This window comes from Solea solea, chromosome 7, assembly GCF_958295425.1.
Source record: "Solea solea chromosome 7, fSolSol10.1, whole genome shotgun sequence".
Taxonomy (NCBI): Eukaryota; Metazoa; Chordata; class Actinopteri; order Pleuronectiformes; family Soleidae; genus Solea; species Solea solea.
The window spans coordinates 9,671,900-9,696,918 of record NC_081140.1 but is presented as its reverse complement, the minus strand read 5'-3'; the positions used below and the strand labels follow the sequence as shown (position 1 = coordinate 9,696,918).

The following is a 25,019-nucleotide window of genomic DNA, read 5'->3' as shown; positions in this document are numbered from 1 at the left end:
TGGCAACAAACATCAACAAATCCCATCAAATCCTGACTCTCTCTCACACACACACACACACACACACTTAGACCCCTCCACCTCTCCAGAGACCAAACCAGAGGCTTGGGAAAAAGATGGCCGCCCTTTGCCCCCCCCGCCTTGCCCCTGCATCCAGCTTGGGGAGGTGACGGAAGGAAGGCTGTGCCCCTCAGCACCCCTACCATACTCCCGTGGTGTGCGTCCCAGTCCACTAGCATCAATCACTTTTGAGGACACGAAGAGGCCAGAGTCAAGCACAGGCAAATGCACTGGAAAGAATGTTCCAGTTTAAAATAAAATTCATTAAATAATCACCGGGGAAAAAAGAAAAAAGAAAAAAAATAGAAAAACAGGCTTGGAAGCAGAACTATGCAGGACACTTGTTTGTCCCCAGCTGTAGAGAGGAGACGGAGGAAAATAAAGAAGCGGGGGTGGGTGGGGGGCGGGGGGTATCTGGAAAAGGCATTGCCCTCAGGGTCAGCATCACCAACATCCCTCATGCAGCAGACATAGAACAACAGGCCAAGTTGAGACTGTGTGTGTGCGTCTGTTCTACAAAACTAAATTAGGGAGTTTAAATGTGTGTGTCAAGATTGCAAACATGAATGTCACATGAGAGTGACTGACTGCCCATTCCGAAGTCTTTTGCTTGTTTTAAGCTGTATAAACAGTGACTGCTTTTCCACTATGTACGACAGAAGTTGAGTTTTACAGAAGAAAGATGGGAAAACTATTACTTTGGAATTAAATTGTGGGTTTTTCCCTCTTGTTTTATTACCGTCGTGTGTGAGGTGAGATTTTTCTGTGTCCATTTCTTACCTGTGGGGCACACATCGTGTCCATTGGGCACTTCCTGCAGGGGAATGTCTTGAGGGTAGAGGGGCTGCGACGGGTAGTACTGCTGCTGCGGGTGAACCACGCCTGGTAGCTGGTTCTGAGGGCCGACTGCCACCCCACCGCTCTGCCTCTGCAGACAAACAATTCAAAATGAACTGAGCATCATGGAGCAGATTCAAAATGTATAGTGTGTGGTAAACAGCCGATTAGAAATTCAGGGCTTCACACACACAATCACAAAAACAGCTGACCAAACCGGCCGGCAGTGCAACCTCAGGTTTGGAACATTTTCATTGTTTGTCCTCCCATGTAACCCTTGGGTCTAAATTTGACTCGTTCAGTTTATCTTTGCTGAGTTGTTTAATCCTGCTTATCTCACAACTGTTCACGTTAGAGGTCACGCTGAGGGGGGAATTCTGAAGACAGCACTTGACAGGGGAGCCAGAGGAGATATGAAATGCCATGTGGATACAAGAGATAGCAGAGGAGAAGATAGCCACTCGGGCCATTTATAGCACATATCAAAACCTTCATTTGACAACAAACAAAAGCCTCAATAGATATTGTTTGACATTTGGGTTGGAAACTGATGTGAACAGGGAAGTGAAGTTTTTCTCACAAGTAAGTGCCTACGCAGAAATAACATAGCAAAGTAAATAAGGTTGACAGAATTTGATCCTGTAACAAGTTCCTTTTTTATCGTCACATTCATGCTACACCGTAATTTGCCGTCTGAGACGTCAGTTGTGAAATTGCAAAGGTTCCAACTGCTCACATTTGTAAAGCAATGCCACGATCGTGTTTGCCGGTACAGGCATCCCAATAAAAGGGACATTAGCCATGTACTGTATGTATGTCATACGTGTCACTGACACACAATGGCTGATAGAGTGACTGTTGATCTGATATAGACGACCGGCGCTTTAGCACAGCAGCATTTATCAGTGCCCAGCCAGCTTTATGGATGGTTGCTGTGACTCTAGTTCAGGACCGGGGAGGTGAGTTTATGGGGCTCTTCACATGAGACGCTGCTACCTTGTATCAGGCGGGAAAGTTAGATAGGCACGGAGGGAGCCACACGGATGATTTATGGACGAGAGTGGCATAGATAAAAGTGGAGATAATATACTCTTTGATCCGTTTAAATATAGAACATTCTTCAATGCAGATAGAAACTGGGTGTATGTGTGCACGGTGTATGTCTTTGTTGTCACATGACAGGATTTGTACACACCATTTGTTTGTGATGGATCTAGTAACACAATTAATACATTGTGATAAATCCTTTCTTTAATATAGTACAGTCGTGTACATTTTATTGGACAGAGAAAAACAGGGAGTAAAATGAGGTTTAACTGATTTATTGAGGAAGCATTTACAGCAACTGTAATATATATTATAAATAATTTGGGGTGTTGCCTCCTGCATAACATAGATTATAATAACATTTAAACGTGATCATATTCATCAGATATACTACTATTATTGGCACTTGCCAGGTTAACAGACAGAGTAAGTACGATGTGTGCAAAAAGGAACTTCTTTTTGAAATTGCAGTATATTGCAATATGGGAAAGTCACACCTATACCACTGGCAACAAAGGGACGAGTGTAATTTGACATCAGTGACTCATCTTTCTTATTGATGGTCTTGTGATTTTTCCCACACTAATGTTTTCTCTTATTCATCTTCCCAGGTGGTCAGTCGACCTGCCCCCGGTGGTTCTAAGAGGCAACAAGCCTGCATGGACCTGGGTGAATGCGCGCCAGATTTCACACTACTCTTGAAAAGATAAATAAATATTTGCAATATTTATCTCATTTTCTGCTGTCGCTCCCCTGATACATTCCTTTTAATCGGCGCACAAATGACTCTCATGGGCTTCTTTACCTGCCAGTAATGACACAAACTGGCAGTGATTCAGGAGCCTGGCTGCATGTCAGTCCAAACTTTAGCTGCATGTAAGCTGCTCTGTCGCCTCACACTATCATTTCTCTGGACGTCTCTTCGGGAATAACGATCACTTGCGCAGTGAGGTGCATTAATGTGTTTTTGTTCAACTTCTCTGTGTCCAGCGTGAGTAAAAACATCGAGACGGCAACTGAATTGTAAACATGACGCATTAAACTCACAGGGCCATTTGCCTCTTTTGCCGATAAATCATGTAAATTCAAGAGAATAGATCTACCGAGGTGACCCAGGATTACCTTTTGACCAAGTCTGTCCTGGTATACAGTAGTCTCAATTTCAAAGGCAAGCCCCACCACCTGAGCCAATTAGGACCAGGGGAGCTGTATTCTTCTATGTTGTCTATCAGGCCAGGGTGGGTTACCATTTGCATATAACCCCAGTCTCTTATCCTAATGTGCCAGCGTTCTGCATACAAATGGAAGCATTTATTTTGCCGCTCCTTGGCCTTCACCCTTCAAACGCTCTCCTGACAGGAATCCCAATGTTCCCAGCTACCACTGTCTGACTCTGTGTTCTGCTCTCTCATTTGGAAACCACTTAGAGCCTTGGTGTTCTTGCAAACAGACTGCGGGAAAAGCACCGCGCGAGCGGCTCAGCTGAGAAAAGTGTTAATTCAGAAGCGACGGCCTGACTCCGATCGGACTGGTTTGTGGAAGCGATTCAGGCCCTGAGGTCTCAATATTTACAATAGTACATGCTAAATAGGAAGTGCATTTTGGCCACGGCTGCTTGTGCAACAGTCACAGAAGAGTTCATGAGGGCGATTTCACAGCGTTGTGGAAAATCACCTCTGTTCAACAGCTCTGTTTCGCCAACGTTTGACGAAATCACAAGGAACGCCGCGTACATACAGATAGAGACGCTTCAGCGCGGCGGGAATCGTGTTGAGAGGTGAAGGAACCCAGAGTTGCAAACACACAGGCACGCTCAAGCACACTTCTCGTATGCTTCTGCACACATTCCTGCACTGTCATGTGCCTGAGCTGCTACACACTCACACACACACACATAAACTCGCTTCCTCACACTGCTGCCCAGCTGTGTGGTAGGTAGCCGAGGCAGCCTTAAGACAGAGGAAATTTACGAGCGAGGTCTTACCATTGGGCCCAGACGGTCACAGGGGTGAAGGGCTGGGTAGGAAGAAACTGGATCCATGTAGTAACTCATCACGGACACTGTGGACAGGAGAAGCAGGGCCTGCTGAAGGGATCAACACACAAACACACAAGTCAGGGTGGAGCGATCTAGCTGTCACACGCTGTTTACACTCAAGTGTGTGGTATATACTGTGCATGTGTATGTGGGGTGAGTCTTTGAGAGTGTGTGTGTGTGTGAGAGAGAGGAGAAAACGATGGAGGGAGAGGGACGAGGTTAGAAAAGTGAATGAAGAGATTGGGGGAGAGTGAGAAACTTGAGCTTCTAAGACTTGTGGCTGCACCGTTCAGAAAGAGGTGGCTCCCAGTTCAAGTTTTCTGTATTTTTTTTTTTTTTCTTTGAAGTGACCAATTATTTCAACCCAAGATTTCCATCACGCTTCCCTCATTGACTCCCCTTTCTCCTCATGCAAAACTGCCTCCTCCTCTCCACTGCCTCACGTCTTCCTCCTACTCCTCTTCTTCCTCTCGTTCTTTCCCTCCTACACACTTTGCTTATCACTTAACATTGTTTACTCGAGACAGCATCAACAAAAGAGACTGGAAACGGAGCTCAAGGATTACACTAGTGGGGGGGAATGGCGTATTTGGGCAGTGGCGGCTCCCATCTTCCTCACATTCATATGTTAAGCAATTTGGAATATTTAGTTTCTGGCAGCTGCTGACAGACTGAGGGAAGAGGCACAAGAGCTCAATGCTTGCAGATGTTCACCGGCTCAAAGAGAGTCAGATGCTCTTGTTTCAGAAAACATACCCACACATGCAGTGAATATAATTCAAATCAGTTCTGTCATTGAAATTCATAGCCTACCTTTATGCTTTTCCTTGCATGTCATTGGTTTGACGAGTGTAATACAAGACAAAGGTTTTAAAATAAAAAGCATTGAAATGGCACTAATTATGCATTTTGAAATATAAAGGATGTCAGTTACACATTATATATAATGTGTATATACATACATATATATATATATATATATATATATATATACATATATATATATATATATATATATATATATATATATATATATATATATATATATAGCTACTTTATATACTACAAGCTTTATCTAAAGGGAACACTCAAGAACACAAAGTGAAGGGAATTGAGGATAATTGATGTAAAGTTCATTCTGGACACAGATAAAGCTTGTTTGCTTCTGTATGGTCTCAAAAAGATGAGCAGAGATGAAACCGTTCCATCGCAGCGCATCTATTTATAACGAGGCTCGCGCGCGCTTCATGATTCCCAATTGGAAAAAAAAAAACAGCCCTGAAACTTTAAAGACAACACTTTCCCTTCTCTGCATCAAAGAAGCAACCAACACTGATGACAGCCCTCGTTCTTTAAATCGATGTCTGATTTGTGGTTCTTTATAGCTCATTAAAAACAACAACAACAACTTTGCACTTACCGACTGCGGTGCGAGAAGTTTCCTGCAAAGTGGAAGCGCTGGGCAGCTGAGTGTGACAGCTGAGCGTCGGACTGCAGAGATGCTGTACCTGCTCACAGCAAGTCCCACAGAGGAAGGAATAATATGCACACTTTTAGTCCCTCCCTCAATCGCACGGTGATCCTCTCCAAATCCTGTGTTTCCTTGGCATGTAGTCTTTGGACTCAGCGCGCAGATGTGGGTTCAACCGCAGCACACAGGTGTAAACTCGCGCAGAGCATTTCGTGGTCAGCAGTTGTCGGACCTTTGTTCTTCTGTCTTACTCCCTTCCATCATGATATGTTTCCATTATCAAATCAATTGTGTGTTTTTTTTTTGACCATTAAGAATAAAATAATAGTAAAGGAAGTGTTATTGTGCCATTATACTTAAATGAATCAGAATATACTCCCTTCTCTCTTTGCATTGTTTTTTTTCTTAAGCCTATTTTGAATTAGGATTGTTTATTCATCAGGTTGTTGTTTGTTTGCTTCTTGTCCCAGCCTTAAATAGCAGGAAAGAGGGAGGAAAACATCACACGGAGGTGCACGTGATGACAATGACAATAGCTGATTTTCCTCTGATGTTGTCACCTGAACAGAAAGGCAAAAACATCTGTATATGCAACCTAAGTGTGTCACACCAGGCAGAAAGATTCATATACAAACACCATTTTAGATGTGTTTGTTGCAATCTCACACAATTCAGATTTTAAATTTGAATTTAAAATCCCCCCCCCCCCTTTCTTGCGGATTTATTTGCCGTACATCAATGACCCCAACTGACAGCTAAAGCATGGGGGGGGGGGGGGGCGCACTGCTTAAAGGTAGGACAGCAACGTTGAGCATTCTCCTGTGAAATGAGAAGATCCCCGAGTGCAACATAAGATCTACATCCACCTGCTCTGATAGAAGTTAGTGATAAGTGTCAGGGTTTTTTTTTTTATCTCTTTGCTTATTTATCGCTTTATTAGATTATTTATTTCTGCTTGCTTTCAGCTACATGGAGTACAGAGCAACCCCTCTGCCGCTCTCTCTCTCTCTCTCTCTCTCCGTCAGCTAAACACTCAACACTTGCGAGTCATCTGAAACACCTTGTGGCTCCATGATAATTCCGTGACCCCAGTGGAGCATTTGTTTGCATTAGAAAGTGCACGGTTCAAACCTCCTGACAGCCACCGCTCTTCACAGTAAATCCTAAAAGTCTCTGGGTAAGGAGGTGTGTGTGTAAGTAAAGAGCTGTGTGTGTGTGTGTGTGTGTGTGTGTGTGTGGAGGGGTGGGGGGGTCAAGTCCAAGGTGAGAGGCATGAACAAGTACCATAAGGGGCTCAGTAGCAGGCAGCCTGTATTTTCTCAAGACCTTGCCTGAATCCCTCTGCATTGTGTGGGCCTCAGCACCCCGGGCCCCCAAGGGGACACAGATGGGCAACACGTCGAGGGCAAAAGGCAGAGGTATGACTTATTGCCATGTGGAGAGAAAAGCTCAGGACGCGCCTCTGTGATGAGACCAAATTGAATAGAAGCGAGCATGAATGTGATCCAGATCTTGAGCCAATGCCCCGGCAATGCTGTTTCAATTAGCTGGCTCACCAGTTCAAAGGCGAGGCCCCGTGATTCACTCCTGCTCCGCATGAAGCCACTATCATCACATTGCCCGCTTGCCTTTCACCTCCCGATTACGGTGCCACCTTTTTCCGCTCAGAGCGTCCTTTCTTTATTCTATATGTGCAGGCTGCGCTCATGTTTTACATTAAACAGATCGTGAATGCCTCGCCTTCACCACCAGTAAAAGCCATCAGTCAAAAAGAGCTGCAGAGGTTTATGGCCTTCCCCATCACTCTCCTCGTAAAGTCTCACAGTGTGCATGCATCTGCATCAGCTCTGAATCAGAATGATGTGAATCGGCTCCTGACAATCTCTTTTAAATGAATGGTTCAATAAAGAATGATCCACGCTTCATTCGTGTTCAGAATTTACAGCGTTTAACGCCACATTCAACATCGAACACCACTGGCGATATATCTAAATCCTGAAATAAAGTCCATTATCTGCACTGAAGGATACAGTATACCTGCAGTCACACGCGGGTCACACTCGTATCTTTACCATCTGCTCCGATGTGACAGTCCCACCTCAACCTGCTGGATTCGAGCCCCAGTCGATCATTTCACTGGAACATGTCTGAACAGACACTAAAAGCGATAAATAACTACAAGTCCGAACCGAAACGAGCAAACCATGTTTTGAAACATAAATTCCACAAAGCTTATGTTTCAGCTAAGAAAACCAAATGTCCTGAGGATGAAACATCATTTTTAAAAATATGGGACTGTTACCGTCTATATGCTAGGACACGGATAGATAACTGTCATCCCATAGCTTTTCTTTGTTTTTGTGAATTAGGGCGAACAAAGCACTCTGCTGTCCATGTCCTCCACTGGTGCGCCGTGTCTCTGTGAGCAGCTCCAGACTCCGAACACTTTTGTTTCATTTTCTCATTTTTGGATCTTCCAAAGATAGCGCTGACAGGTGATATTAATGGCCCTTTATTAGCAACGCACTGATTGCTCCAGCTTTTTGGAAGCAAGAGACGGGGAGAAGGAGCAAAGAGAGAGGGGAAAAAAAGAAAGATAGAGAAAGAATATGGAAGTCCTCCGCCCACCACTTCTCACAGGAGATCGCTTCTCTCTTTGATAGCCTGCCCGAATCTGTTTCCCCCATAGAAACTGCCCTGCAGATGTTGTTGCTGTATGCAGACTACAAAGAAGGAGCCCTTTATGAGAAGAACATCTATTTTGGGCCTCTGTGTTTCCGAGCTGTGGCTCACAGTGAGAGGAGGACAGGACTAATCTTTCTGCCGTGGAAAACTCTGTTTTATTCCCTGCCCGTGATATTTTTAGATTAAAGCCGAGTTCTAATGAATAACGTGAGGATGTAATATTTTATGACAGTATCAATATGCCATCGCTGTGGTGGACTTGGGTCTGAAAAGGCCTGCGTAGCTATTGGCATCAGTAGAGTGAAAGTGGAGTATTAAATGTGGGCAGTCACTTCAAAGAGTATGGAGAAGCTTTTGTCTCAGGCCTGAATAGATTAATTTAGGAGTGTTTGTGGTTAAGACTCTTACCCTCAACCTAAGGACTGTGACTGTGTTGGTCTTGGGGGCAATATTAGCTCTTGATATTATCTTTAATTAAAGAACCAGTCCCTCAACCGAGTTGTCCAAACACTCCTAAACAGGCTCTGTAAATCAGACAAACATCCTCAATATTCGATGGGTCGAGAGTGTGCACTGAAGCCTCCAGATGTCTTGTGTTTCTCAAGCATTTCAGAGGGGATGGTACGGGACAGCAATCTTCTGTTTCAGTGTGCCCCTTGACAGAGCAACTTGCTCCAAATCACATGCTGAGTCGTTGGATTCCTGCCTAGGTCACTCTCTCACTCTCTCTCTCTACATTTTTGTGTTCAGTCTCTTTTGTGCGCGGGCTTCATCCTGCTAGTTCACTGTGTGCAGCATTCGTTGTCTGTCAGTCAGTGTTCCGTGCGCGGTTTCCTCACGACCAACCGGTTCTGCCATCAACGCGACAACGCTGCAAAGTACAGCAAACACTGCGGCGCATTGGATTTGCATGCATCTTCTTCAAAAGGATCGGAGAACAAGTATCCTTTTCAAAGAGCATGCCAGATGTAATCGAATATAACGTTAATGTTATTGGGTGATCTTTTGTTTGAAATAAATGTGAATGTAGTGAGATGAAAGGAAAACAGCGGGGAGGGAGAGAATGAGATGTTGAGTCCAACATGCCCCAGTTGATAAGCTGTTGGCCTGGTGCCAAAATACTCCCCCAGTGCACCCATACGCACAAACCCCACCCAGTGGCGATAGTTTGACCCCCCCCCCCCCAAACAAACACGCACACACCACTACTCCAGTGGCGTCTCCTGCTCGCTATCCCTCTTCATTAGTGTCCCAGAACGAGATGCTTGTCATGTAATTTGCTGAGGAGGTTCTCTGAATGCCTGCGTGAAACACATTCTCATTAGAGAAGTGAGAGAATGGAGCAAGGGAGGAGAGGTGGAGACGCAGGCCCTGGGAGGTGCAAATGAGGGCGAGCAATCAGTGAGACAGAGTGGGAGAGAGAAAGACGGTGGGGGTGGGGGGGTGGGGGGGGAGTGTTGAGCGCAACAAGAGAAACAGAAACTTACAAAATGAGGGGAGACATTTGTGACAAGTATAAGTACATGACTGACATTTACAACTTACCTCAGTCAACCGGTATCCTCATTAATAAACATAAATTCAGTTCCTTTGCGGTTGTCAGAATTACATTTAAGAATATCTGAGTCAAAAGAACACATATAAAAAAAAAGAAAAAAAAAAAAAGATACTTGTAGTCAAGACATCTGCGTCTGCTAAAGTTTGAGGTTGTGTCTCCTCGTTCAGTACGCTTCCTTGATGTTCAAAAAAGAGTTATTGTTTTAGTCTGACTAAAAGCAGACTTTAAAAATACACGTTAACATGTTAGTCTGACTGAAATTGTACTAAATCTAATTTCACAAAGTTGGACCAACACACCCAGATATTGTGGCTTTGAATCAAATGACTTCTGCGTGTTTATGTTCAGTCGGACCCATACTGGTCTAGGCACTCTGAGCATCCTCAACAATGGCTTTGACCCAAGGGGTTCGACTCGCTATAATAGAAGCTGGTACACAGACGAAGAAGAAAGCATAAAGAAATCCAGTCCAATTCATTTTTGGACTGACAAGGAGACCAAATGTATGTCACCTTAAAATGGATAGAAGATAAAAAACACACTAAATATGGAAACAAACTAGCCACCAGCTCAAGTTGCAGCTCTACGGCATAGTTGGTCAACAGGAAATTGCCTGGTACTAACAAGCTGAAAGGGAACATACTGCCACCTAGTGTGGTGGAGGCAGACTTCACTCAGTAAACAGTATTCAGTGTCTACCTCCTCTAAGGAGTAGTTACAGATGAAGTCCACCTTTATTTCCCTGAGAACACGAGTTACATGATTACATCGTTAAGTCACAGTTTGTACGAGTTTGCTCATCTGGAGGTACCGAAGGACCTTGATGAGTCTCTGTGAGGGCCAGGAAGAAGTATCACTCGCTCCTGTTGTGTTCACACTGATAACAACATTAGTGTCCAGTCAGCTTCATTCAGTCCTTCAGTCTGTGACGAGGTGTGGTTCAGTCGGCAGAAGAAGGCTTATCAGGGTGATGAGAGGAAAGAAGGAGCCGCTTGTCAGTGGCTGTTTTCACTGATGTCTGTGTTGTGTCCTAAGAAGCTGTCGTTGTCTCTTACGTCTCTCCTGCTTCTCTTTCATATTCTGTTGGCTAACCCAGATAGGTGCTAAATGGGTAGAAAGATATTTTAAATAAAACCAGATATGCAAATGCTAGGGGATCCATTTATTTGTCGCAGGAATTTAATTTTCCGGGCAGATTCTTTCTAAAGAATTCCCTCATGTGACCATTATTTTTTTTTATTAACTTATCCACAGGAATGCTTTTTACCTAAGAACTATTTCTAATCCTTAGCATATGTAGAGTGGTTTGTATAATTCTGCCCAATAGCAGTAGTTTGTGCGAGTGCGCTCTCACTTCACAACAAATGACTGCGTCCTGCATCTGAAAAACCTGAGCAGTTCATTCCTTATTCATTCTTTGTGTGAATGTTAAACATAATTACCCTTCATGAGAAATATGACACAATGATTTAGCTATTTCAACAGAAACCCAGAATAGACAAATGTAGAAATAAAGGGCTCATTCAGAGGTAAACATAGGTATATACCAATGAAACGATAATTATGAACATTGTTTTCTCCCTAAACCCATCACACTGGATCTTTAATGACTTGACGTAAGAGAAACATGATGCAAAAATTCACCGACGTATAAGCAGATGCTTGGAAGTTCCAAACCAGGTACAAACCACTTTCATGTTCTTTGCTACTGCCTTTACGACGAGAGATAACTGTTTTCTAAAACGACCCGTGTTTACCAAGAAGAGGCACTGTGATGAGTGAAACCGCGAGGGCTTGATTGAGGTTCTCTCTCCTCCACTTTCACTCTGACTCCCACATTCTCTCCATCTTTGTCTCACTCTCTCACTCTCCACATATGCACACACGGTCCAAGCCCGTTGCTCATCACCACTCTCTGGCAGGGTGGTGTTTCTTTTGTTTCCGTCCAGCCTTTCACTCCCAGCCTCAAGTCCCATTTCCAGCCTCCAGCTGACCCCACTCACCCACACCTCACTCACCCTTACTCCAACTCCCACCTCTTACTGTGCAGAAATGGGGTTATTTTTAGAGCTCACTTGATGGTTTAAGGATGTTAAGTCCGCATTTGTGCCACAGATTTTCAGCGAGGAAACAGGCTGTTTCTCTTGTGCCCCCCCCCCCCCCTTCCATTTCATTTCCGTCTCTGCATCCTCTCCTTCCTTTGCAAAGGCCCCTTCTCTATAACACACTTTCCCTTTCTAACATATCCCAGGTTCACCCTCTCTCGTGCTCCCCCAATGTCAATACATCCTCTCACCTACGCAGAATACTCTCATTTTCTCATCTTTGCTGTCTGTCTTCCTATCAGAAAGCTTCTTTTTTTTCACACTTCAACCCCCACATACACTCTGGGCTGGGTGTGTCAATGAATAAACGCCACATCAGTCGTGTACAACAAATGTTTTTGTTCATCATGAAACGTTTGATACGTTAAAGCACAAATGGGCTTGACTATATGCAGATTTTTTTCTTCTTCATTTGTTTATTTTAGCAACGGTACACTTGCAGGCACAATCTTGACCTGACACACTGCTGCTGCTGCTGCTACAACACTCGTTTCATGGCTCAACTCTGCCCTCTATCACCGGTTTTGTGATAAGCAGATACGGCACTATAGCAGTGACATGACACAAAGCAAAAATAACAGTCTTCTTTGATTCCCCCCCAATTATCATGTCATGTTTGTACATTTTATCGATTTCTCTCACAAATTAAAACATCTGACATTATACACGCTACTTGACATGTGTTTGAATTGTACCCTCCTGTGCTAGAATGCAGGCAGAAAGCTGGCACGGCCACCTACTGGCTTCTGTGTGTCTCACCAGCCATCTCAAATAGCCGTCGCCATATGTTAACACTTTACTCCCCAAATATCCACGATGACAGCGTCGCTCTGTCTCTTTAAGACCCGGCGTGGAATGTTGTGGTTTTGCCTGGGCGTTTGGGGTAGTGCCCTCATCCACACATAAATACAACCCTAAAAGTGACTATGAGTCACTCTCCATCTCACTGCCTCTGTCATCTTTCACTCTCCGATGCATTCCACTGTTTCTTGTATTGTTTAGAGGCAAGTATTTTACTCCAGTGTTGTCAAAGAATAAACAACTTCCCTTCCCATCATCTGGCTGGCACCGTGCTCAGTGCACAGCGCTGTCTTTCCTATTTAACACGTTTAGGATGTCGTGGTCTTTGAACTCGATAACCTTGCCGGCCTTTCTTTGTTTTTTTCCAACATTCAGGCTGCACTAAACAAACATCTTATCTCATATATGTATAAACTGTGAGGTTATATTTGTACTCATGGTTTGTTTTTTTTAACACAAACATTAAAAAGCACTGTTAACAATTTTCCTCACAGTAACAATATGGTGAAAGTATACTTTTTGAAGTAATATTACGGTAACTCCAATTTTATTTCTTGGCAATAACAATGGACAATATGTGTGGGACATAAGGGGGAATAAATTGCACCTGTGAAAATGATTTAATTTCGATTCACAAACAGTTTTGTGTGAAAGTGTTCGAGATTGCCCGGGTAGACTTGGGAAATAGTATGGTAAAAGTAACATTATCTTCTCATAACCACACTATAACCCAGATGGAAATGGCATTAGAAATAAGATGGTATTACCGTAATACTACCTCCATATTGCAAACTTTTTTTAACCATACAATTCCCATGTTGTTGCTGTACTGGAAAGTAATGTGCCACTAGATCACTAGAAAATTATAGATGCTGACTTTCAATGTTAATAATCACGGACGCGTGCAACTCCACATCAAAATGTCATCACTGCTTTTTCATAATGTCTCCCAGTGTGAACAAAAGGGTAAGTGAGTCCTCTGTGAGCCACCTCTAGCTTGAGCCAGAGAGCCCTCCAGTGGCAAGAGTTGGCAATTCTTCTCTCTCTGAATAGGATCAATAGGCAAGCTCCCTTTATTAGATCCAGATTTGACCGTCTGAAGGCACAGATGAATGATTTTTGTAGTCTGGTGAGCAGCCCACATTGAGTTCAGGCTGTCAGACTCGTCTGGGGGGACGTGGGGGAGGAAAGAGAGACACGGGCCTCAAAGTAAAAGGCTTGAGAATGCGGGACAGGGTAAACCCTAAACCTGAGAGCTCAGCCCGGTCTCGCAGCCTTCCAGGGAACAACACTTTTCTTATTGAGCCAGTGGGCCAGACCCAAATGAGAGGTGACAGCATATTCATTTCACTCAGTGTTTTTCTTTAAAGGCTTTTTTAAAATGCTGCTGAATGATGAGTGGTCAGTGGATTTATAGTTCAGGGGGATGATGTAGGCCTTCGAAAGGGCACTGCTTTCCTTCTCGCCCCTGCTTCTTTTTTTCCACAAGCACAATCCTTTCCAGGGGCTTCATTTCAGTCTCATGTTGTTCATGTAGAGATGATATACCCGCATCCCACCCCCCGCCCCTTGGAAACCCAGATCGATTAAAAATGTAAAGTGAGCACCTTGGTTTGCCATGCCCGGCCTGGTCTGGTCTGGTGGCAGGGTGTGTCCACATTTACAGCTGAACTGACACAAGATAAGTGGTCTGGGAAATCCTTGTACATACCCACAGAGAAGAGAAATTCACTGTGTTTTGCGGTGATGTGAAGAGTAATTATATGGAGACACAATGTTGGTCCATAAAGCATAGTCACACACACACACAGACACACAGACAGACATTGACCCAAATACAGTGTCTTTTCATGTGATTAACTGCATACCAGAGCATATTGTACGCAACGGCAACATACATTTTTTGTCTCGACACCATATGTCTTCTCCCAAACATCCAATCTCCCAGGCTCTCGTCTCAGTGTTGCCCTACCCCCCCCCCCGGGGGTGAGAATACCAAGACTGAACAGATAAGGTCATATAGTGGATGTATCAGCGGATTGTTCTGGACCTGATAAGTGGCAACACATCAGGAGGCACTGGGAGGTCGTTAATTTATAGGGATGCTATTACCTTCATAAACGCTCGCCTCATAAAATGACTGCCTTGCTTTAATTTAATACTTCCCCTTTCCAATTATCACCGTACACACAAGTTATGCTGCTGTCTGCACCGCATCAGTTGAATGTACATTTAATGAGTTTCTGGGGTTTCGTCTTATAGCACGACTTCTTTTCTTTCGTCAAATAAAGGGTTAGGGTCGTTTTGCCTTTGCAAGACCCAACACCATGAAACAAAACTTCTGGCTTCTCCTAAATTGTTTTACCAGCAATTCATTGGATAGAATTATATTTGTATGCGTACAGAAAAGAAGTTCACTTGCTTGAAAGTATCACCTGACCTTTCAGGCATGTTTCTCTGGCCCCAGCCTTGGCCGCTGACGGCCGAGAAGCTTGCGTGGAAAGATTGGATATTTTGCCCTGCCTTCCCTGGTGCCACAATGCCATTTTCTCTGTCCCGGAGGAACAAAAAAAAAGGGGGGGGGGGGGGGGCTTGGAATGAGAGCGATCTCCATCTCCAGATCATCTCTTAGTAGCCCCTTCTACTAAATAAATAACTCATTACAGTTCAGAGTAAGGCGCTTAATTTACTCTGGCTGATGTAATCACCAATGTCTGTAGGTTGCACCATATCATCTCAAATACAAGTGCTTTTGGGGAAACTCCCAAGAGAAGGAGCTCTGAAATAAATGTTAACATACCAGTGAGTAAAGACTGGTAGTGGACTGCAAATGGGAAGCTGTTGATAGCAAATTGTTTGGCCTTACTACAGAGTGGGATTAAGTCTTTTTTATTAAAGCACAAGGGGAGATAATCTTTGCAACGTTATTAAAGAACACGGGCTCATACTAAATAACAGTCAAGACTATGTCTCTGCGAGAGGAACAATCACCTCGCAGCTCATTACCGTGGAAAAGCACAAAAACAAGAAGTCCTAAATGCTGCAAGACTTGATGAAATAACCAGACGAGGGACTTGAAGGCTTTGCAAATATATTCTGTTTTTCCCCCTGCTGAAAAAACAAAAGCGAGGGTGTTGCCTTATATGAGACCAAACAATCAGTGTCAGAGGGTTTTTACAGTGGCAACCTCTGATATGTCACATGGTGCTGTTTGAATTGGCATTACGCTCGCTGCGGTCCAAGGTTAAACAAACACCACGGGCAATCATAAATATTATACAAATATTAACTTAGTGCAGTATTATTATTCGAAAATAGTTACGTTGAAATGCTTACGGCTAATAGATTAATGATTTCCAATCATCTGGATTAAGATTTAACTTGATGATCTATCTTTGGGACATTGTGCCTCACTGACACATGCTCTCCGGTCGTAATCAATATTTCTATAGCACAAAACGCCTTCCTTCGCCTTTTTTTGAAGATTAAACAGTCGCTGTTCAAATGTGTTAGAGAACGTCTACTCTATCCTGAGGAAGGCAACACAGCAGGCACATGAATGCCATTTTTCAGTGAAACGGATGTTGGGATTTCCGCCCATTGTTTGGTGCTGGGAACACTATTATCAATGTTGTTGCATTTAATCTTTGCATTAGGAGATTGTGCAACAAACAGAAGGTCTACCCTGTGATGAAAGGTGACCATTTTACCAGATGACCCTAACATTGTGGGGGGGGGAGAACAGTTTAGTTAGTCAGTAAATATTAGGATTGATTTCTTTTTTTTTTTAACATAGTGGACAGTTGCTATTGGATAAAAAAAATCAACCAAGTCAGAGTTGTATGTTATGTAATGATGTATGCTTGCCCATACTACATGCTCATGATGAGTCTTATATGTCTAATGAAAAAAAAAAGTTACCAGGCTACATCCCTGAAGTTGTTCTGCGTGGAAAGAAACCGACCTTGACAGGGCTATAAAACGCCACGGTTGGGCGACTTTCTTCACCGTGAATTGCCGCCCCCCCCCACATCCTTTTTTGGTGGGACTGTTGGTCGAAGATGAGGGCAGCAAAGTGAAGGAAATGAAGTTAGTGAAGTGAGCGGGGTCAGCTGAGCAGGAAAGGACAAACCCGCAGCAGAGGAAACTGGTGTTGCTGTTGTATTCCTGCGGGAACTGTCAGCGTGAGGACTGAGCATGATGCTGCTGCTGCTGCTGCTGATGACTGATTATTAAAATTAAATTACAGACTAGCAACATATGGAAAGCTGCTTTGCATTGCAATCTAGAAATCTGTATATTTCCTTAGAAATATTCGATGATCAAACACATTTTTGATGATTATTATTCATCTTAAAACACATTTTGATATCCACTTCTTCGTTATTTTTCTTTTTTTTTGCATAATGCGAGATCACAGAGTCACACGCGCCTCAGTCAGCGCACAGCACAGTCACTGCTTCTTATAATAAACCTCGTTTGCATTGACGTCGGTGGCGCGTTTCAACACCTCCTGCTGATCACACAGCAGCTGGCCCTCACGCGCCACCGCTCCGAGGATGCAGCGCGAGATGAAAACCAATGACAAATCAAATAAGCCACAGAAAATGTTAACAATACACATTTGACATCTTTTTATGGCCACTTTTCCCCCCCAGCAGAAGACTTTGTAACGCAGATTTACGACGCTCCGTCTCTCCCTGCTTTCCCCTTATTTCACGGTTCAGTGGCCTCACACTGCAGACAAGGGGAGGTTTTTCTCTCGCTGCTCATTGGTCGCGACTCTCCCATCTCAGTAACATTTCCATTCATACACCCGGCGCTCCTTTTCAGCCTCTTTCAAAATAACTCACTGTCATAATCATTTGGGGGAAACGGCTTTGCCCGAACAGGACTATAATTATTCTAAATAAGAAGAGGAGTGATTGCACCGACCGACAGCGACCAAACGACACTGTAACGACAGGTGAGTGAGGGGGAAAAAAAACAACAACAAAACCTGCTTTGCGTTCAAGGTTCGGCAGAATCTGCAGCAGATGCGAACGTGCACGAGGACAGTAAATCACCCACACGCGTGGTTTATTATTAGTATTGATGCTTTGGTCGCGCTGCGGAACGTGCAGAGTCCGTGCGGCACCAATCGATCAAAAAGTAGTCGGAATGACAGCGCACATCAGAGAAGTGAAACTCCATGCAAAACGCGTGTGCATGTGTTGTTAAAGTTGTATTTTATTTGACGTGTTAAATTATTTTTTATTTATTTTTGTTGCGATCGAAAATGTGTTTTCTTTGCTCACTTGAACGCAGCATCAGTGTATATGTAAGGAGAAAAATATATATTGGAATGCGTATTAAGTGAAAATCAGTTGGCTCTCACGTTTATGATGGATAACAGCGAGGTAAGATGCTTAAAATGTAACACTAGAGGGGTCCCGGCCCACGGGGCTGTCTCGGAGGAAGGTTCACGCCGTTATTCAACAGTCCTCCTCTGCCTAATTGGCTGCAGATGCGGGATCCTGTGCGCTTTCTACCGCGTAGAAATTGGATGCATTTGGGGGAAACTTTATGAGGCGAGTCGTGCTTTTTGCCTGCAGCAGCAGAGACGACAGAGAGAGAGAAAAGGGTCCACTACAAGTATTTAAACCGTGCCACGTTCATTTATCATGGGACAGGAATCCAGTGCAACCATAGACACGTAAAAAAATAAATAAACAGAAAGGTAAAATTGCGCAATTAATAACCTCTGATGTCGCACATGGAGGTTTTTTGTTTTATTTTATTTTATTCGTTTTCTTTTTTAATTGCACTGTCACATAGGCCCTGTGATCTGCATCCTCCAATAATTATGCAACAATGCACAGTCGGGGGAAAAAAAGGTCGATGATTACATATTAATAGCCGTGACAGGTCAGATCATTCATGCTACTGAACAAGAAAAGCACATGTTGGGGTTTTAATGGTGCGTCCCGGCTGCCATTACACTGGTCCATATACGTTAATTTGCTTTATCACACAGTCTATATAACATCCATTTGTGCTGGTATTTATATACATGCTGCCACTGCCGTCCTTAATTGCACGTGCACAGGGAGGGAAGGGCTAAAGACACCGTCCTCTAAGTGCCCTTTCACCCTAGACTTTGTAAGCTGCACTTATTAAAGCGAAAAGTGTTTCAATATGTGGCAAGCTTTAGGGGGAAAACGTGATGGGGGTTGGGATGGGGCCCTCTTCATCTCCATGCTGCCCAGCTGCTATTGGGCGACTTGGAGTTGTTCATTCTTGTGACCACTGTAGGTTAGATGTGTTGTTGATGTAAGGGCAAGTGTAATTAAAATCTGTACGAGCACCAATAAAAGAAAAGAAGAAAAAAAAAAACGTGCCCATGCAGGAATCTATGCAGGGGGGTTCATTAAGAAATCCACGTCTTTACCCTGAAGTGACAAAACCCAGGACCGGCTAATAATAATAGTACAATGTTTTTAAGTTAAGACTGGTGTGGTTTTCCTGTGTTTCAGGGCCCACTGATCAACCCAGGGCCTGTCTGTCAAGTAGACATGTTTCAAACTGTCCCCGACACGTCGTCTTACGTCAAGGTAAGACACCACCGTCTCTTCGATCAGGTAATGTTGGAGGGAACAACGTGCCCCCCACCCCCTTTTTTTTTATTTCTTACCACTTAGTATGAAAACAGGGTTTAGTTCTAGTCTAAAATTAAAAAAAAAAATGTGCCCAAGGAGTTTGTTTCAAGTCAAGAGATCAGGGATGATCTTAATTTGTTTGTACGAGGGAAAAAAAGATAGATTATGTGTTTACCCTGGACATAATCTCACGTTTTATAATAAGAATACTTATTCCAATGCGAGATTCAAATCTTTGCACTTGTAGCTAAATGGAGATGCACACATGCCAGACTCCTTGGCTTTTGACTGGCACCTGTTGGCTCTGTGGAGATAGAGTGGACTGTTAAATGTGGCGCTGTTGTGGTTTGCCTGAGAAGCGCTATAATTTCTCGTTTGTTGCTTTGTCTTCCATTAAAAAAAACTGCTACTGTTATGGATCATTATCAGATGTCTCGTCACCCCTTCCCCCCAAACACACACACCGCGCGCGCGCGTACACACACACACACACACACACACAGTGTCCTGACAATGTAAATAAAGCAAACAGTGCACATCTGGTTTTCACATGAAACACTGCATTGCGCCACATATGGCGCAGCGTGAATACATGCAACTGCCACAGAGCCATATCCGAGCCACTGCAGCCATTTAATATTTTTTTCTGATATTAAACCGGTATAGAACTAGACTGATGCCAAGTTTTAACGTGCACTCCGCTCACGTTCGCGTCCCTGAATCCAGGCGGCTGCGTGGCGTTGCGCACATTCATCATAATAATGCACCTTAGACTTGACTGCTCGAATTGTACCGCATTATAATGAGCCATTATGCAGTGGCGAGCTATGGTAATATCTCCATAATCAAGGTATTTTTCCAAAGGCGACTTGTTAATGTTTTGAAGACTTATTCCCCCTTTGGATGAAAGGCTCTTTTCATCCAGGCGCAGCGTTTGTGCCACAGCAGAGAGACTCTGCGTTATGGGCCTCAGAACAATTCCTGATTTGTTGTGAGGGAGTTGAATTGCGAGGAATGTTTTAGGAGAAAATATGCTTTTAAATGAGTTTTTCTGCCCCCTCGAAAAGACAGGAGGCCAGTAAAGGAAAGAGGAAAAAGAGATATTATATGGAACCCGAGGAACTTTGGATTTTGCAGTGCTCGCATCTTATATTTTGCTTATACTGATTCTATTTTTTTTTCTGTTTGCTTTGATTCCAATAATGTTATTCTCCCCCTCCTTCTGCTTATAATTATTATTCCATCCGAATGATTCAGTATTTTTCTTTTTCTCTTTCTTTCTTTTTTTTTTGGTGCGTGCAAGTGCTGCATTCACCTTCTCACACACATTCAGACAGATATTGGTCCAAATGTGGCACGCCTCGCTACAAAATTTAAAAGAAATATCCCTCGTTCAAGCGAATCGACGGCCCAACATTTGGTTTTGTTTGGTTAAGGCCAGGCGAGACTGGAACTCTCCAATAAAAATAAATCTCAAATTAATTATGGCCTAGAGCGAGGGGCCAGACAGTTCGTGCTTATATATGCTGCAGACTCACTTTTTGCCCTCAGTATTTTCAGTCGGCCTGTCTTTTTAGCCCCAGAGAAGGAATGGTCTGAATACAGGACTGCAGTCTAATAAACAGCGACTTCAGCTCCAGCTCACATGGACTAGGACTTTTTCATCTCGGGAAGAACAGTCCGCCTTAAAGTTTCTCACAACTCTCATAAGTACACTATTTTGCTTATCAGGAATGAGCCAAACGAATTAATGTTTTCATACAAAACATTGCAGAGAAAGGAACAATACAAAGTGTGAAAAAATAATGGAATTTAAAGGGTATATTTTGATGATTTGTAGGATCCATGTGCATGTCACTTTGATACATTAGTATTATTATTATTATTATTATTATTATTATTATTATTAATAATAAATTGACGTGAAAATTTTAAAGAAACCTATGCCAGTATGTTGGCATGAAGCAGAGCCCATCCTGTCAACATTTTTCTTCTTCTTGTATATCTCCCAGTTTGTGCTTCTAAACTATTTCCCCTCATTTAAGAGAAACTCCATTAACTCCATACTCTGGATCTTAGTAGATCTCCACATAAGCTGAAGAGGAAAGGATGGGCCTAACAATTGAAAGGCTGCTGAACATAAAACCCACATAGTGTCCGCCCACCTCTGGCTTGTTGCCCCAGTGGAGAGACAGAGGAGCTACTGGCTCGTGGTGTAAGGAAGAAATGTCTGGCTGTCTAGTTCCAGCGTCAAGCCAGATGTTCTGTGGTTCACTATGTAAACCAACTTGCATCTGTTTATTGGCCTTCCAAAATGTTTGTTACCACTGTATTCATTATGGTCTTGGTAGGTCCTGGACCCCCAATCTTCCTGATCAGCTTTGTAGACGTGATGGCAGGTTTTTGGAAACAGAGGAGGAGCAATAATGCGTGATGGTTTAGGGTCACTGGAAAAACACTATGCTCATTAGCATTTTAACTAGTTACACAGCCTAATCTACTGGAGGTCAAACATAACCTTGAATGGACACTGGTGACATAAATCCAAAGAAACACAACACAGCATCGCATCTGCAGTTGAAACTATATTGATCATAAGTCACCAACACAAGGTCACAGTTGCTTAAATTTTCTGACTATATCAACCGACTCATAAGAGGACTATTTATTCGAAAAACCGCAAACTCAGGAATGCACATAAGAAAAAGGAAACCAAACCAGCCACTGAAGAGTTAAACAAGGTGTCTCCCTTAATTACACGAGTCTGAAGTGGCCTCAGGCAGGAGAAGCCTTGACCCTTAGCAGGATCCAGATGTGGTGGTCCCGAGGGTGGGGGCCCACAGACCCCACCAGACCCCCAAGTCAAAAGCAGACAGGCCGGCCCTGCTGTCAAGTTGTCGCAGCAGCGCAGTCTGTGTTTGGGCAGCAGAAACCAACACTGCAATGAATATTATCGCCATCATCTCAGCTAAGTCATACTGCATTGTTAAACATAATTATTATTATTAATTATTATTATTATTATTATTATTATATAAAAGAAAAGCACTGAACTGAGTTTCAGTCACTTTTGTCCAAAGTCTTAATAGATGGTGGAATTATCAGGTGTTTTTTTTTTTTAAATCCCGGAAACATTTACAATACTATTAATAAGATTATGTTTCATAAATATCGACATCTTAGTATTTATATGTGTTTCACTTGTGCTCTGTAAATAAAGAAAGGACATCATAGGAATGCTGAATGAGGTAGTAAAGTGACAAATGGACGTCTCTCTCTCTCCGTCTGTCTGCCTCACATTCAGAGTTGCCTCCACGTCTAACATCTGCACTAAAATTATGCTTGAATTGATGAGGCCAATTTCATGGAGTAGGGGAGGGGAAACTATGTGGGGGTGGGGGTTACTGGATTTATTTTCTTTTTTTTGGTTCAGAAAAGGAAAAAAAAAGAAAACCAACGGACAACAAAAGGTAAAGTCATTGCAGTGCCATAAAACAATGATGTGTTAAGGATAATAATTATAATAAAAGCAATGAATCCGGTCTCTTTGGTTGATGTATTGTTGCATTGTCTCCATCCAGCCGTGCGCTGCGCAGCAGACGCACACGTGTAGAACAGACCCTCAGACTATAGTGCGGTTAAGAGCTGAATACTTGGATTGTATTAATGGTGTCTCAGGAAAACTCCACATTGAGCTGTATAGCAAAAAAAAAGAGAGACAAGTTTGGAGCACACAGCTCCCGCCACAGGTTTCTCTCCTGCTTTGATTTAGAGCTCCATCAGCAGAACGTCCCGGAGAAACATGTGTCCACATTCAAAGCTAAATTCTATTCAATGTATCGTTTTCCTTGTGAAATATAGAGTAAAAGAGAGAAGGGAATGATTTACAGAAGGATGGAGGCATGGCCAGATGCATGTATGAAAGTGTAGGCGTGAACTATACAGGCGCTTAAAAAACGCAGCATCATATAAGTTAGAGCGTTCCTGTGACGGTGAAGCTCATTCCAGAAAAAAAAAAAAAAAAAAAAAAAAAACTCAGTTAAATGTGTGCAGATATAATTCACGAGACGGACAAAATAGTAAACCCGTCCACTCCACTCCACTTCCACTCCACACCATCTGTGACTTCACTGGGAAAGCAAAGAGAAAAAAAGAAAAGAAAAAGAAAACACACAACACCAGTCTAGAGCACGCTACACAGCAATGGCTGTGTACAACGCAGGCAGCCATCCTGTAAATATTTCCGAGCAGAAAAACATAACAGCGGAGCGAACACTCAATTGTTTTCCCTGCTTATCTCTCTGGGACAGTATCCTGCTTTTTTGAAGGCAGGGCTTTCGGTGACACACAGCTTCCTTCTCAACCTTCTCAACAGCGGTGACTTCACTTCCCAAATTTAGAGGAAAGAAAAAACTCAATCCGGTAAAAGTGTCTCTTTCTCTCCGCCACATACCGGGGCTGGAATTAATTCAGGAGCGTGTCATGTTTGGGATATTGTCGGGGTCCGTTGAAAATTGCTCAAAATGGACGGAACTATTAAGGTAAGGGTGGAGAACGGGGTGTATGAGTTTGTGGGAGACTGCTTTTTCAGAGTTGCGCCTCCTTTTTTCAAAGCAATGGGCTGAAATGCTCCTGTGTGTCGGTCTGTGAGTTGGGACCTCCAATCTGACGACGATGAGCGGCTTTTTTCTCTCGATCTGAAAGCGGTAACCACATTTCTTTATTTTTCTTCCGTCTGTGAAAGTACCATTTGAGGCTTTTCTCTAATAAGCTTCTCTGGTCGTGAGGACTCCGCGGTGTGGATTTAAGGCTAAATCAGAGTCACGCTTTGGACTTTTGGGGACCGAGCGCACAATTGCGCACGTCTGGAGAGGCACAAAAGAGTTTCTGTTTGTTTCAGACAACGCGCTGAAGACTGTAATTACATGTAGGTATAAGATATCCATGAGTTCAGCGAGTCGGTTTAGTCTGGGAAGCGGGGATTGAGCAATAGCCACGAGTGGATGAACCGCTGGATATGATGTGTCGAGCTGCGCAACAGCGGTGTGGCACGTCGCCCGGCTCGGTCCGAAAACCCTGTCATGGGTCAAAAAACTACCAGAGCTTGGTCTGGATTATTATTATTATCATTACTTTTCAAAGAAGTTACATTCATCGCTTTGTCATCGATTGTTGTGTTTTGTCAAAGTGTAAGGAAAGTTGTCATTTTGTAACTTCATGCTGTAACTGTTTACTTTGCGACACTTAAAACCACACGGCTTCACAATGATACCTCCTCATGTAGTTACTCAACTATTTCTGAAATGGTGCGTCGGTCGCTGGTCTACATTAACATTGGCTACTGGCCCCCGACAGTCAAATTCCAGATGTATGCGGCTGCAGCCACCAGATGTTGAATGGCATGTCCCCATAGTTCAGCTCTGCAGTGCGTTCGGTTCACTCCAGTCTGTGTCCTCCGGTTAACAAGTGTAAGCTCGCGGAAGAACGCTGCATCTGCGTTTATTCTTATACCGTCGCCGAAAACTGACGGGACTTGTTTTCGTTTGGACATTTAAAATAGCGGGTTCTGTGGCGGCTGGGTGTGGTGTGAGTTTTGGAGGAGTGTAAACGCTGGCCAGACAAAAATGTCAGGCTGCATACAGTCACTTAAAAACCCAGTCATTCACCCCGCTCGCTGCGCTCTGTGTGTTATTGTTGTGCATTACATATAGGGATGGATGTCAGGTCACGCTGCAGTTGGGGACAATGGTGTCTCAGCTATAGGTGCCTGGAACAAAAC

General features: G+C 43.4%; 2 protein-coding genes across 7 annotated transcripts in view; one reads left to right on the top strand and one right to left on the bottom strand.

Annotated features, from left to right (window-relative positions):
* ets1 (v-ets avian erythroblastosis virus E26 oncogene homolog 1) overlaps positions 1-5,639 on the bottom strand; it is a 32,422-nt gene extending 26,783 nt beyond the window's left edge. For both annotated transcript variants that reach the window (XM_058634571.1, XM_058634572.1), the window contains exons 1-3: positions 5,403-5,639; positions 3,929-4,030; positions 841-988 (exon numbers count right to left, since the gene is read on the bottom strand). In XM_058634571.1, coding sequence (XP_058490554.1) covers positions 841-988; positions 3,929-3,997 — 217 coding nt within the window. In that variant the 5' untranslated portion in view covers positions 3,998-4,030; positions 5,403-5,639. The remainder of the gene's footprint in view (positions 1-840; positions 989-3,928; positions 4,031-5,402) is intronic.
* An 11,804-nt stretch (positions 5,640-17,443) lies between these two features.
* fli1 (Fli-1 proto-oncogene, ETS transcription factor) overlaps positions 17,444-25,019 on the top strand; it is a 30,637-nt gene continuing 23,061 nt past the window's right edge. The window contains exons 1-2 of one of the 5 annotated variants that reach the window (XM_058634037.1): positions 17,444-17,568; positions 19,118-19,195. In XM_058634037.1, the coding sequence (XP_058490020.1) occupies positions 19,157-19,195 (39 nt within the window). In that variant the 5' untranslated portion in view covers positions 17,444-17,568; positions 19,118-19,156. Of the gene's footprint in view, positions 17,569-19,117; positions 19,223-23,566; positions 23,782-23,821; positions 23,947-23,992; positions 24,168-25,019 lie in introns of those variants that run through there. The other 4 variants (XM_058634036.1, XM_058634038.1, XM_058634039.1 and 1 more) reach the window with 4 other exon arrangements.